Below are 14869 nucleotides of genomic sequence, written 5' to 3' on the forward strand. Positions count from 1 at the left end.
GGGTTGGACAGGCTAGATGCAGGAAGATTATTCCCAATGTTGGGGAAGTCCAGAACTAGGGGTCACAGTTTAAGGATAAGAGGGAAATCTTTTAAGACCGAGATGAGAAAATCATTTTTTACACAGAGAGTGGTGAATCTGTGGAATTCTCTACCACAGAAGGTAGTTGAGGCCAGTCCATTGGCTATATTTGGAGGGTTATGGTATGAGTGCAGGCAGGTGGGACTAAGGGGAAAAAAAAATTGTTCGGCACGGACTTGTAAGGGCCGAGATGGCCTGTTTCCGTGCTGTAATTGTTATATGGTTATATTTAAGAGGGAGTTAGATGTGGCCCTTGTGGCTAAAAGGATCAGGGGGTCCCTTTATGAATCTAACTCTCACTTGGAAAAGGGCTCATCAGCCCACCCAGTCTGCACCGACCACCAAACTATTCAAACACGCCAAAGTATGTCCAAAATATTCCTCTCAATGGAATCATTAAAGTTAAACTTGAATGTAATATAGACCAAATGTTGATACATGGTGTTCTCCGTTGCAAGAATCCAATTTAGTTGAACAAAATGGGGGATAAAATTCTGCAATTGAATCAAACAAAAATCAAGCCTTACATAAATTCAATGCAAGGTATAACGTGGCGTGCTCAATGTAAAAATATTAATGATTTAAATGTACACAAGGGCAAATTTTCATCCTTCTATTAAAACCATGAAGTTACATTGTATTGTTGCTAAGATGCAGAACTTCCCTTTCCAAATCAATGTTCCTCATTTCTGTTGTTTACACCAGTAATAAAGAACATTTAAACCATCATCCATTGCAACAAACAGTATTCTATGTTTTGCCCCTAATGACCAAATGGAGTGTCATTTCATATTTCATATTTGGGGCACAGGAGTCGGGTGTCGGAGGAAGAAACTCCTGTGGACCTTTCTAACAATGTGACCAAAGGGTTGGATATATTTAATCACTCCATAATATGCTTCACGGTAATATAGTTGACTCGCTGGGAGAAATAATATGTCCTGGAAAAGATACCCAACTTTTCTGGTTGAGTTTGGGAAATGGATACAAAGTATTTGTTTGGGCCGATTTGTGATGGTATTCACAGTTTAGTTTAGTGATACAGCACAGAATACGGCCTTTAGGCCCATCAAGTCCACGCTGACTAGCTATCCCCGTACACTCGCACCATCCTACACACTAGGGGACATTTTTTACAATTTCACCAAGCCAATTAGCCTACAAACCTGTACGTTTTTGGTGTGTGGGGGGAAACCGGAGAATCTGGGGAAAACCCACGCAGATCACACGGAGAATGTACAAACTCCGTACAGACAGCACTAGAAGTCAGGATCAAACCCGGGTCAATGGCTGCAAGGCAGCAACTCTACCGCTGCACCATCGTGCCGCTCAAAAATAGTCCCCCACTACTATAAATGTTGCAGTCGAGTATTCTGCATTGGGTGACATCGCAGGCAATAGCGCACCCGGAGTGCAATGGGAAAGCCTTGTCCTAGGAGAACAGCCATCCTGACCTCCGATTGTCCACACAACCTTCTACATATTGGAAAATGGGGTAAGTGGTTAATTTGCAAAAAACTGCTTTCATCGTTGCTTATTACTGAAAATATATTCTGCTCTTTGGATTGTCAGCATCATGAGAAACTAGAAATCAAAACAGACTAGTCATCATTACTGGAGTATCTGTGATTGTTATTACATCCAGACGTGGATGGCACAGAATTTGCATCCCTTTTGAATGGAGGGTGGAAAACATGTCAGCAATCCGTCATGCATGCGCAGTGTTACACCAAAACCAGACGTGGTTGTCAAGGATTCATTGAATCGGCAAAGGACGCACTGTTTTCCTGCACAATCAGTGGCCTTCAATAATGCAATGACTTAAATGAACACCCCAATATTTTTTGGCAGACTATTCTCAAAACTATGCTACGTCGTGCCCAATGATGTATAGTTGGATTTTCAAATGCATTACAGAATGGTCTTGTTTATGTTCAGTGGAGCTGAACAATGCCTCTGGTTCTCAAACACCGACTTTCTCTGCGGAATGCTGACAGACCTCAATTTCTGAAGCCCATGGAATTTCATTAAAGCTAATTAAACTAAAACTGATACTCAGTTCCTGTTTAATTGTTGGTTTTGCTTTCATCTTAGTTTCCAGTGATGTAAAATATTTAAGTTAAAACGCTTAAATTTCAGTCAGCCCGTCAGTCAGAATTCTTCACTCCAGGCCAGTTAGTGAATTCAGAAATGCTGGATGCCAAACATCACAAGCTGCGACGTACTGCAACCAATGTGGAGAAAAGGAAATCAGTACCACAGGAGACCTCTGCGGGCTGCTTTCTTCAAAGTCAATAGCACACATCAATTCACTGCTGGCCATGGAATACAGATCAACATTCTCCCTCATGAACCCAGCCAAGGCTGACTATTTGTAGCAAGGTACATTTTTTAATGCCAAATAAAGAATGCACCCCCACACGGCTCTTCCTGACATCACTCTGTGGAGATACTCTTTTATTCAAATGGAGTGATGCCCGATCTCCAGCACAAGTGACAGCTAGATTTCTGCAAGCCAGGAACCATTTTGTAGTTGCGACTGCATTTTTGCTTAATGCAATTATGAGATGTAGTACAACTGCTTTTTTCTTTCAAAATATTTGCAAAGGCTTTCCAATACACATCAAAGTGACTTCCTTACCACCAATAGGCGTTCTCAGTACAGATAGGAAAGGCCAGAAGCCCAATAGCAGGAAACTACACAATGAGTTTCAATGATCACCTTTGTTTAATGCAGCAGAAGCCTGATACTTTGGATGCTGAGAATCAGAGTTACTGACCTTGTCACTCGACTCCAGTCACCCCATTGTAGGCAGGATGTGGAGGGTGTGCAGAGGGTGCAGAAGAGGTTTACTAGGATATAGCCTGAATTGGTATTAGCCACAAGGAGAGGTGGGACAGTCTGTGATTGTTATCTCTGGAGCACCAGACAGAATGATGAGCGACCTGACAGAACTATATTAAACTAATGAGAAGCAAAGATAGTGTTAGACAGTCAGAACCTTTTCCCCTGGGGTGAAATATCAAAGCTTTAAGGTGAGAGGGGCAAAATTTAAAGGAGATGTGTGGGCAGGGAGCGGTGAAACTCAGGAACGCAGTGCCGGGAGAGGTGGAGGAGGCAGGTAGGAGATGGGCATTCAAGAGGCTTTTGGACAGGCACATGGATAAACAGGGAAAGGATGGATATGGGTCACATGCAGAGGAACTTAGTTTAACTTGTACAGCACGGAGTCTGTTGGCTGAAGGGCCTGTTTCTGAGCTACACTGTTCCATATTCTATATCTCTTCCTCGTGTTGCTCATTTATTAATTTTGTGTTGAACGGCCAGCTGCCTTTAGAACTAACCTTCCTTTTAATGGTGCATATTCTTCAAGCTGCAAGAGTAGCTCCTGAGAACAGTGCTTACTCAGCCAGACTTACTAGCTCTCTGAATGTGACAAGTTTGAGGTGTGCAGGGTTATCACTGGTCACATCCAGAGCCTTGCCATCAGCAAGGAGAAGGATATTCATAGTGCTACCTCCGCTCATCAGCTGTTTAACGACCTGAAGATGGAACAGCAACATAATTCCAAATTGGGAACTTGGAGAGGAACATGCAGATGGTGTCGTCATGAACTGAAAGTCCTTGTACTTGTTGATGTAGAGATTGCAGCTTTGAGAGTGATGGACTAGCCTTAGTGAGCACAACTCTCACTGTGTCCTGCAAATGACACAAGGGCTTTGCAGACACAGAATATCCAATCTGTCCTGTTCACAAATGTGTCGTATTTTGTGGGTGATTCAAATTAGTTTCTGGTCAATAGTGCCCCAACACATTCATAGTGGGGCATGTAGTGAAGATAACCCCTTTGAATATCAGATAGATAGTTAGAGACTCATTTATTCAAGATCTTCACTGCCTGCCATTCAAGGTGTCCATATTCAGCTTGTGTTCTGTAGCTGTAGTGAATGTTCTGCAACATCCAAACCAGTTTCCTTTATGCAAGGTGTGACCCTGGCCCCTGGAGTGTTTTCCCTTTAATTCCCATCAACATCAGTTATACAGAATTCCTTGATACTGCCGTCAGATTTGTCCTTGATCCCCAGCTCTGATGCTAATGCATTTTGCACAATTGGAGCACCACACAACATGACTGACAAGCCTAGCCCATTGCCCACAAGTTATGACTATGTGGGACTATCCCCAAATTTGACACCAATCTCCCGAAGTTTCTGAGCGTGACTCTACATGGTCAACTGAGCTGGGAGGAACAGTGTAAAATCAGAATAAGATACACAAGCTGGTCGGGTATTTCGTTTAGAGATACAGCTCAGAAACTGGCCCTTCGGCACATCGAGTCCGGCGCTGACCAGCGATTGCTGCACATTAACACTATCCTCCTCACACGAGGGACAATTTTACAATGATACCAAGCCTATTAACCTACAAACTTGTGCGTCTTTGGTGTGTGGGACGAAACCGGAACCCCATTTAGGTCACGGGGAGAGCGTGCAAACTCCGTACAGACAGCACCCGTAATCTGGATCATACCGGGGTCTCTGGAGCTGTAAGGCAGCAACTCTACCGCTGCACCACTGTGCTGGGTGTTCAAGCAAGTTTCACTCTTGTTATAACAGACGTTCATTGTGTTGGAACTGAGCAGCTTTCTGGGCCATTTCAGAATGCATTTAACAATCAGCTATACACCAGGGGAGGATTGTGTGTCTGCAATTGTGCAGAATCATCTGGAGAACATTAATGAATCAATGGATTTTTATACCAATCTGGTTGCTCACCCAAAAGTCTCATCAACTCCCTTAATATAATTACTTGTGCTGCATCACTGCATCTTTATGTAATTAAAACACAAAAGAACCTTACCTCGTAGAGTACATACTGGTCCGTTGTCCTGGTTTTTGGATCTTTTGTTTCTGAACTGACTTGGGATATCTAATGAAAGATCTTGAAAGAGGGAAAAAAAAGTCAGAAATATAATAACCTCCTATGTAGAAAACAGCTAAAATACAAACCTGCAAAATCACTCACCAAGGAACGGATCAAATTTCCGAGATTCAGTTCCACATATTAGACAGTTTACTTCATTTTGAAGTATTCCTCCAAATATGTTTGTGACAACTGTAGAAACACCATTTCTGAAAATAATCAAAACCTTATTAGCAATAGGAAAATATAATAGTCATGTTATTGCTATTAACTGCTCCATTTATAAACAGTAATAAAGACATAGACATTTGTTAATTGGCTTGGTATAAGTGTAAATTGTCCCTAGTATGTGTAGGATTGTGTTAATGTGCGGGGATCACTGGTCGGTGCAGACTCGGTGGGCCAAAAGGCATGTTTCTGCACTGTATATCTAAATTAACTAAAGTAATGGGTAACAGACTAAACGCAGCATTTACCATTTTAAAAATGTCCATTCTTATTTAACATAAAAGACAAGACTGAACCAGAGACTTACATGCAGCATTTACTGGAAGACGAGATGCTCGAGCTGTCTGGCAAAATAAATGAAGTTGTCATCCCATTGTAGCTTCGCTGAAGCTCCAAGTGAAGATGGTCTAACAAGTATCGCATAAACTCATGCGCATCTTGCTGTTGATATCCTCTGCACAGAAAGATTAACAGTGTGTTGTTTGGCAAGGTAAATATATTCAGTTCAAACAAAATAATTATTTCCATTAGAAACCGCACAGATGGCTCCACTTCTTTTGCTCCATTTTATCTTATGGGTGTTGTGATGCATCAGTTAAATGAATTAGATGTGAAAAAGGTGATCATTTCATTACAGTTTCAGTTTAGGTTATTGTCACGTGAAAAGTTTTTGTTGCGTGCTATCCAGTCAGCAGAATGACAAAACATGATTACAATCGGGCCATTTACTATGTATAGACGCATGATAAGGGAATAACGTTTAGTGCAAGGGAAAGCAAGTAAAGTCCGATCAATGGTAGGAGTTTAAGATCATAGTTGAAGTAAGAACATTTGCTGGAGAAATAGAGATTTAAGAGCGCGGAGCAATTGCGTGATGTGTTTGTAGATCTGCTTCTCTGGCTAGCACACAAATAGTTGCCTGCGTTGGGCGCCATCTTGAAAGCTAGCTGCAGTATTTGATATATTCTGCTTCACCTTCTTGGAATGGGTATGAACATAGACTTGGGAAGCAGCAAAACCTCTTCTTCAGACTGAGAGTCAACTGCAGATGCTGGTTTAACTGAAGGTACACAAAATGGTGGTTCAGAGCTCAGGCAGTATCTATTAAGAAAAGGAATAGGTGAAGAGATCGAAACCCTTCTTCAGATGAGAGTCAGGGGAGAGGGAAACTAGTATGAAATGGTTCAGAGCTGGCACCGATTACCAAGGAAAGGTGCAGTCCACAATGCAAGGGGCTTATTCCACTGGATAAAACAGAACCTGTTTCTCCATCTATATTTTGTATAAAAGTACATTACATGCAAATGGTAGTTGTTATAGACTCCAAAAGGGAACTATTCCCTTTCCCTTCTCGTTGTAATCAACACTTCAGGTCATTAACAACTCTAGATTGATGATAAAGCAAATGGCAGCACTTTCAACACTTGCCTGAGAACATAATTAGTTTGTGGACATTCAGCAAGACAACTCCCTGGTGTTTCACACCGTCTTTAGCAAGTGCAATGCAAAGAGCTTTTTTGAAACACACAATGCCCCAATTAAAGTTACTATTTACAGTTCAAAGCAAAACCACTGGAACAGACGTAAGCACTGAGAATGCCGTACACTGTTCAGGAAGCTTGGTACAGCATGGTATACTTTTAATTCTCGAAGCAGCAAAAAAAATAAATAAAGGCTCATTTCTTTGTTTTTTTAGCTTGGTCAGAGACAAATCTTAATAAGCTCCATTGACACTATGGGCATTTTATCAACATATTTTATGGGCAGCACAGTGGCACAGCAGTAGAGTTACTGCCTTACAGCATCAGAGACCCGGATTAAATCCTGACTATGTGTGCTGTCTGTATGGAGTTTGTACGTTCTCTCTGTGACCGCCTGGGCTTTCTCGGGGTGATCTGGTTTCCTCCCACACTCCAAAGACGTACCAGGTTTGTAGGTTATTTGCCTTCAGTAAATATTGTAAATTGTCCCGAATGTGTAGGATAATGCTCGAATACGGTGATCGCTGGTTGATGCGGACTCGGTGGGCTGTATCTCTAAACTAAACTGTCCATAACTTGACATCTCCCAGCAAATATGCCTTTGAAGCAGTGTTGTATATTTATTATACCTTTTTTTTTTTAACTGAAATTCCTTAAACAAAATCATACATACAGGAAACGTCTTCAACAGCAGATAACATCTGCATTCAGAGAGCAAAACAACAATTTGCTGGAGGGCATAGCTGCCTGACCCGCTGAGTTCTTCCAGCAGCTCAGATTACAGCATCTGCAGCGACCCATGTCTCTACATTGAGAAGGGCTGTTTAACCAAGTTTGACAACACCAAAATAATCTGCTGCCTACCTGAAATTTGGCATGATCTTCCAAATGACATAGAAGAGAGATTCAGGACAGAATGCGGTCTGGCTTCCTTGCCATAAGGCGCAGAGTGTTTTCCGGAATTCTTCTACTAATGAACTGCTTATTTAGCAATGAAAAAGAAAAGGGTGGAATATTAATAGCACAACCCAAGTACACTGATAAGAAATATATGAAGGAACTGCAGATGCTGGTCTATATAGTAGACACAACATGCTGGATTAACCTAGCGGGACAGGCAGCATCTCTGGAGAGAAGGAATGGGCGACGTTTCAGGTCGAGACCCTTCTCCAGACTGATGTCAGAGGAGGTGGTGGGACAAAGATAGAATGTAGTCGGAGACGGTAAGACTAGTGGGAGAACTGGGAAGGGGATTGCGAGAGAAAGCAAGGGCTATCAGTCAGTGTTCATACTGCTGGGGTGTAAACTTCCCAAGCAAAATATGAGGCGCTGTTCCTCCAATTTGTGCTGGGCCTCACTCTGACAATGGAGGAGGCCCAGGACAGAAAGGTCAGATTGGGAATTGGGAGGGGGATTTGAAGTGCTGAGCCACCAGGAGATCAGGTAAGCCTTTGCTTGGTCTCGAAGATGTAGAGAAGTTGACACCTGGAACAGCAGATCGGCACAGACATTGTAGGCCAAAGGGCCTGTTCTTGTGCTGTACTGTTCCATTGTCTAAAATGTCTGCTTAGCTGCCTTCTGACAGGAATTCAATCCATCTGCTTTCAAGTCACAAACAATATATTAACTATGACAATATAATTTGGCAGATTCAATAAAAAGCAGCATTCTAATTTTTGGCATGGCCAATTTTTCAAGTTTTGACATTGAAGTATTTCTTCCAAATACAGATTGCTTATATCTGTATACTTCGATGTTATGGTGCATGTGAGTTATAAAAAAAGTAGTTACATACACACTATTGTCGCCCTGGCTTCTGGTGTGATAGGTCCTTCTCCCTGCTGTTTTACCACTACGCAGTTCCACTGCAGGCAGCTCCTTGAAATAGCAGCAGAATTGCTGGATGTTACTGCAGATGGGGAAAAAAAACACCAATTGGCACTTCCAAAAATAGAGCTTTAAAAATGTTCAAGTATCTTTGCTGATTCATGCCCAAAAAACAAATAATCTGACCAATGAAGTATATAGATCAACAATAATCAAAAGTAGAAACAATACACTGGAAACACTCACATCCAGTAAGTTGTGTGGAAAGAAAAATGGTTAATGTTGCAAGTCAGACACCCAGTAATGTTAGCTGTTTCTCTCACTATAGATACTGACTGACCAGCTAAATGTTTCAGATTTTGCTTTTATTCACACAAACAAATATTTTTTGTTTAAATTTTGATCCAAATGCCCTAAGGGCTTTTCAGCAAATAAATATACTTTTGAAATGTGACAGCTAATTTGCACCATGTCCTCACAAATAGAAAATCAAATAATCTTTTATTGATGGTGGATAATGAGATAAATATTGGCCAAGATGTAGTAAGGTAAATCGCCATCTCATTGTGATTGTATAATGGATCTTTTACACCCACATGGGTCAGCTAGCAGGGCCTCATTTAACATCCAATTGGGAAGGTGGCATATCACCATAATGGACCACTTGCTCATCGATGTACTGGATTGCCTGCTCAGATACTCTCGGCATAATGCAATGTACGGTTCAAGTTGTGGTTAGCCAAGATAAGCAAATTAATAAGAGTCAGGTGCAACCAGTGGTCAAATGTTGGAAGGTTCAGCTCTCATCAGTGAGAAAGAGGAAACGGTAAAGGGCAGGTTCTCACTTACAATTAATCTTTTTAGTACACACACACGATTCACAAGACCCAGAACCTTGGTCGGCATGGCAGTGGAGTTGCTGCCTTACAGCGCCAGAGACCCGGGTTCGATCCCAATTACAGGTGCTGTCTATACAAAGTTTGTATGTTCTCCCTGTGACCTGTGTGGGTTTTCCCCGGGTGCTCTGGTTTTCTTCCACACTCCAGACATACGTTTGTAGGCGGACTGGTTTGGTTAAATTGTAAATTTTTTCTAGTGTGTAAAATAGTGCTAGTGTATGGGGTGATCACTGGTCGGCATGGACTCAGTAGGCAGAAGGGCCAGTTTCCCACTCTGTAACTCTAAACTCAACTAAACCATGTTAGTCAGAGCCAGGATTTACCCAATCAGTTAAAAAATTAGTCTCTTAAATCAAAATACCCAATTTGCAAAGAAAATAATTGCAGATTCCATAAATCAGACAGAACTTGTAGACAGAAATAGAGTTAATATTTCAGGTCGACCACTTTACATTAGATCTGGCTTTTCATGGACACTTAAGTTTTGATGAAAGGTCATCAAATGTTTCATCCACAAGTATTGGCCAACGTTGAGCATTTCCAGTATGATCAGCCCATCTGCACCATTTGGCTCACAATTAACCTTGATTTAATCCCGCACATAAAAACTACAAGATCAAGTACGGAATACATCTACATTAAATCCAACACAACCACGCAAACCTGACCAGATTACATAAATTATCTACCCTAAATGTAAAATTAAATTCATTGTTCATTTTTTCCTGCAGTACTTTAAATTCTAGCACCTTAAAAACATGTAGTTTTGCAAAAAAAACAAAATGCATGGCATTAAATAAACATTCTGTACCTGTATTAACAATTACATTTAAAGGCAAAACACATTCCTTTTGCTCAGACATGTTTGTAGTAAAAACAAATTTTAAGTGCCATTTTTAAAATGAAAACTATAGAAACAGTAATGCTAATCAAAAATAAGGACAGCAAGAATTATTATTTTATGTACTAAATATTAAAACCAAAAAGGCCTTTAACAATGTCACATTTTCAGGGTACCTATTGCTAGACAACTTGTTCCATCATACCCAAAAGCACATTTTTAATCCAAGACCAACAAATGCTCATCTATCTTCACCAACAAAACTAATGTTTTTTTAATCTGGGTTTCACTTTACAATTAAGTGGACTTTAAATAATTAGATGGTGATAAAAGCATCCACTATATCAGTAATGATAAGTAGTTAAAATGATGCAGGTATATTTTAGGTGCCTCATTGCACTAATTTGAGAACATTTATCACCATCTCATTCCTATGTCAATGTTAATGTTGCCACTTTAGCTTGTTCAAAAAAAAATCCAGATCTAATGTGCATGCAGCATCAATAAATTACACATACTTGCAAAGTGTTCCCTATCTATGAAATGCAGTACAGTAAAAGCTTGCATGTAGAAAGACCAAGAACTTCTTTAGTAATATTGTCCAAGGCCAGCTGTTCAAATGGAGATTACACAAACACTTTACCAGGACCAGGACGAGGCTCATCTGTTTAGACCTACTGTCAACTCATCTTTAGTTACAAGAGGGAGGTTTAATAGGAGACGGCAAAATGGTTAGGGAAGGACCCAAAAAAGCTTTTATTTTCTTATCGTTTAGAATTATCTAAAATTATGGGTCTTCCATACGAGGTGAGGGGGGAATCCTTCCTCGAGATGAGGAGGGAATCGCTTTCAGGAAGGAGGGCTCAGATGGGGTAGATAGCAAAAAACTTCTTCCCATGCAAGAGGTGTCTTGGAACGGGTTCGTTTAAGAGTTTAATGGGGATCTCAGAAATAATCTTATCACTCAACGAGTGGCTGGAATATGCCCAAGTTGGCAGAAGGAGAGGCACTCATAATATTTTAAAAAACATCTGGACAACCATTTGCCTGGCCAAGGCAGAGTAGGCTGCAGATCAAGCGCTGGTAAATGGGATTCGTATAGACAGGTACCATCGTCACATAGACATGGTGGGTCAAAGTTCTGGGCAGTATGCCAACATTCAGAAGCCAATGCTAGAGATACTCTAGTTAAAATTAAAATCAAAAATAAGGAGGAAAATTACAGACCCTAAACAGCCAGTACCCCAGAACTCCATTAGGTTGAAGATAGACACAAAATGCTGGAGCAACTGGCCTGAATGGGTAGAGCTAGACTGGATGATCACTGCACCTGATAGCCAAGACTAAGTAGACCCAAACTCCATATCCAAGGCCCACTTTCTTGCACACTGAGAGTTTCTGACAGCTTGATGGCTGTGAAAGTATTTCCAAAACCTTCCCCAATGGCTACATTTAAAAACTATTCAAATAAAATTCAAACAATGCACTAATAGATATATTATATTCAAAATAATCAAAATATTGCCTTTAAAATTCAAAATAATGTAAAATTACAGGAATCTCAAACGCCAGCAGTACGTGTCATAAAGTAAAGAGCTAAAATCACAAAGGGTGCAGTAGTAGGCGATGAAGCTCTTCTGTGTCCACTCCATCATTACATACCATCATTGTTGAGATTGTACCTCAGTAGCAGTTTCGTGCTCCCTTTAATGTCTGAAAGTTTATCAATCTTGAATATATTGATGGATTGAAGTTGCACATCTCTTTTGGGTAGAGAATTCGGAAGATTCAGTTGATGCAATGCAAACCACCCCTGGTCAAGTGCAACATTGGCACTCCAAAAAGGAAAATAAAATTCCCCACTGCAAATGCCAGCAACCTCTTCCAGCTCAAAAATAAACTGTGGCAAAGGAACTGTTCAATGTTGGCAAGACAATGTTCACTGAAGCAATCAGTTGTTCCAAGAAAAATATTGGAACGTTTGAAAAATGTTGGATAAAACCCATTATTTGTAATTATTTTGCATGTGTAATTACTTTTTAAACTTTTCCTTGGTTTCCTTGTTTCTCATTCATCACAGTAGACCTCAGTAAAGCAGGATCTTAGATGTATATTTTGCCCTGCTGCAACAAAAAGCATCATCCATCAATGTAGAAATAAAGAACTGCAATGCTGGTTTATACCAAAGATAAACACAGAGTGCTGGAGTAACTCAGCAGGTCAGGCAGTGTTTCTGGAGGAAAGGATGGGTTATTGTTTTGGGCTGGTCCCTGCAGTTTCTGCCATTCATTCGGCAAAATTCCTGCAGTTTTTTTGTACTCACCAATAAAACCAACACCAAGGAGAACACTCAAGGGACTACAGTTAACTTTCAAACCTTTTCAACTACTCATTTTAACCTCAATTAAATTGTAGCAATTGATAAAACATCACCCATCCTTTTCCTCCAGAGATGCTGCCTGACCCGCTGAGTTACTCCAGCACTTAGTGTCTATCTTTGGTGTTAACTTTCAATTGCAATCTGCAGTGACTCAGCCAATCGATAAAGTGCAATAATATCTGCGCTGTCAGTTACCTGAGGGACTGGAGGATGGCATTCATAAAACAAGTGTTCCCGAGATTGCGAAGCCCCGTAGCACAAATGGCAGAGGTTCCTCCCTGTTAAACAGTTGGATGATCTGTTAATTGGGTTATCCAGATAGTTAATGATGCTTGAACAGTTAAAGTCAAAGTACAGTCCCCTAGTAAAATCCAGTTACTACATGTTGAACCAGACCAAACCTTTTCCCAGATGTCAGAATATTGATTCTTTTAATATCCAGCCATAATTATGCAAAAGAGGAACACAAAGAAAAAATTGTGCATAACAAAGTTTCACGAGACCATCTTTTTTGCTACAGGAGAAAATCAGCTATTAAAAAAGTTCCAATGGAGACTCCCTTCATTCCTTTAAAACATTATTTGTAAGTCATAAAGTCATGTGATAGGAGCAGAATTAGGCCATTCGGCCCATCAAGTCTATTCCGCCATTCAATCTTGGCTGATTTATCTCTCCCTCCTAACCCCATTCTCCCCATAACATAGGTTAAGGGGAGAAGGCACCCATACTAATGAAGAATCTATCTATCTCTGCCTTAAAATACACATTGACGGCCTCCACAGCCTTCTGTGGTGGAGAGTTCTACAGATTCACCACCCTCTGACTAAAGAAGTTCCTCCTCATCTCCTTCCTAATGGAACATCCTTTCATTCGGAGGCCGACTAGTCCTAGACACTCCTACTAGTGGAAATATTCTCTATCCAAGCCTTTCACTATTCGGTACGTTTCAATGAGATTCCCCCCTCATTCTTCTAAACTCCAGCGAGTACAGGCCCAGCGCCGCAAAATGCTTTTGATTTGCTTTTGCTGACAACACAGTTCCTCCTTAGGAGGTCAAATGGCAAACTATCTTCACTGCCACATTTCCTGTAACGCATAAATCAAGTGATAGCAAATAAACTCACCTAAAATTTGAATACTCGGAATTCCTTGTGGAATTATCACAAGCTTCCCAGCACGAATGCAGGACTAATTCCTGCAGTTCTTTTGCTCTTGCCAATAAACCCAACCGCCAAAAACACTACTTCAGGGTCTGCAGTTAGCTTTCAAACCTTTTCAACTACTCAAATTACATTGTTGCAGATTTAAAAAATGTAGATATAGACTTTTAATACTTCAGAAACACCAAAGTCAGGATTATATACTCAGGCAAATTGATAGCATTAAATATCTATAAACAATCATGTGAAAACAGACACAAGCAAATTTGTACATGATAAATATAGTCTCTTGTCATGTATGCCTTAGAGTTTAGTTAAAAGGCACTGCGTACCCAATTATTTTTACTGAGCAAACAAAATGTGGAGAATGATTGGCACAAGAACAAATTGTCAAATGAATGTTCCAATTAATAAGAATGCCAAGCAATTATGGTCTGTACTTACATTAAGCTTCAAATACTTGCTGTTTATGGATGAACTTTCCATCAGCTTTCTTTTGCAGTGTCTGTCTGCTGAAAATGCTGAACTGTGGTGGAGAGAACATGTTAGAAACTGGATTACTTTCACCAGAACTACAGTATTTTCAACTCTGCCATTTATCAAAGGATATTTTGTGCTCAATATCACAGCTGGGTTCAAGGAGTTAATTATGCAACGAGTCATGCTGCACAAATAGACAAATTCCCACTGAAACACAGCAAGAAACTGGATGTGATCCATTGATTATATCTAATCAGGTACCAGAATTATTCATGCAACTATAGCATAAAGTCAAATGGTGGCCCAGAAATCTTGGTTAACAAAATCAGACTAAAACACATTGTTCAAGATTTAGTGCAACGAGCCAAGCTCTTAATTCATCAGTTAAATTGTTACATATCAGAGTTTTGAATCTAACTGCTAGAATATTTCCATCATCATGCTCAGCAAAATACAATATTTTATTTTTACATTTTGTTTTTTAAACTGGGGGGGGGGGGGGGGGGGAGGGGGGGGGGGGGGGGGGTCAAAAGGGATAAATACCACATCTATACAATCTTGGCAAGAG

General features: G+C 40.5%; 1 protein-coding gene across 2 annotated transcripts in view; it reads right to left on the bottom strand.

The window, feature by feature from the left end:
• The window catches only part of usp3 (ubiquitin specific peptidase 3), an 83773-nt gene that overhangs the window by 17343 nt on the left and 51561 nt on the right, over positions 1-14869 (bottom strand). The window contains exons 5-11 of one of the 2 annotated variants that reach the window (XM_055662735.1): positions 14266-14347; positions 12857-12939; positions 8510-8623; positions 7579-7692; positions 5541-5687; positions 5108-5214; positions 4943-5023 (exon numbers count right to left, since the gene is read on the bottom strand). In XM_055662735.1, the coding sequence (XP_055518710.1) occupies positions 4943-5023; positions 5108-5214; positions 5541-5687; positions 7579-7692; positions 8510-8623; positions 12857-12939; positions 14266-14347 (728 nt within the window). Of the gene's footprint in view, positions 1-4942; positions 5024-5107; positions 5215-5540; positions 5688-7578; positions 7696-8509; positions 8624-12856; positions 12940-14265; positions 14348-14869 lie in introns of both variants that reach the window. The other variant, XM_055662734.1, reaches the window with a different exon arrangement.

The sequence above is a fragment of the Leucoraja erinacea genome, chromosome 36 (assembly GCF_028641065.1).
Source record: "Leucoraja erinacea ecotype New England chromosome 36, Leri_hhj_1, whole genome shotgun sequence".
NCBI classification, from domain to species: domain Eukaryota; kingdom Metazoa; phylum Chordata; class Chondrichthyes; order Rajiformes; family Rajidae; genus Leucoraja; species Leucoraja erinaceus.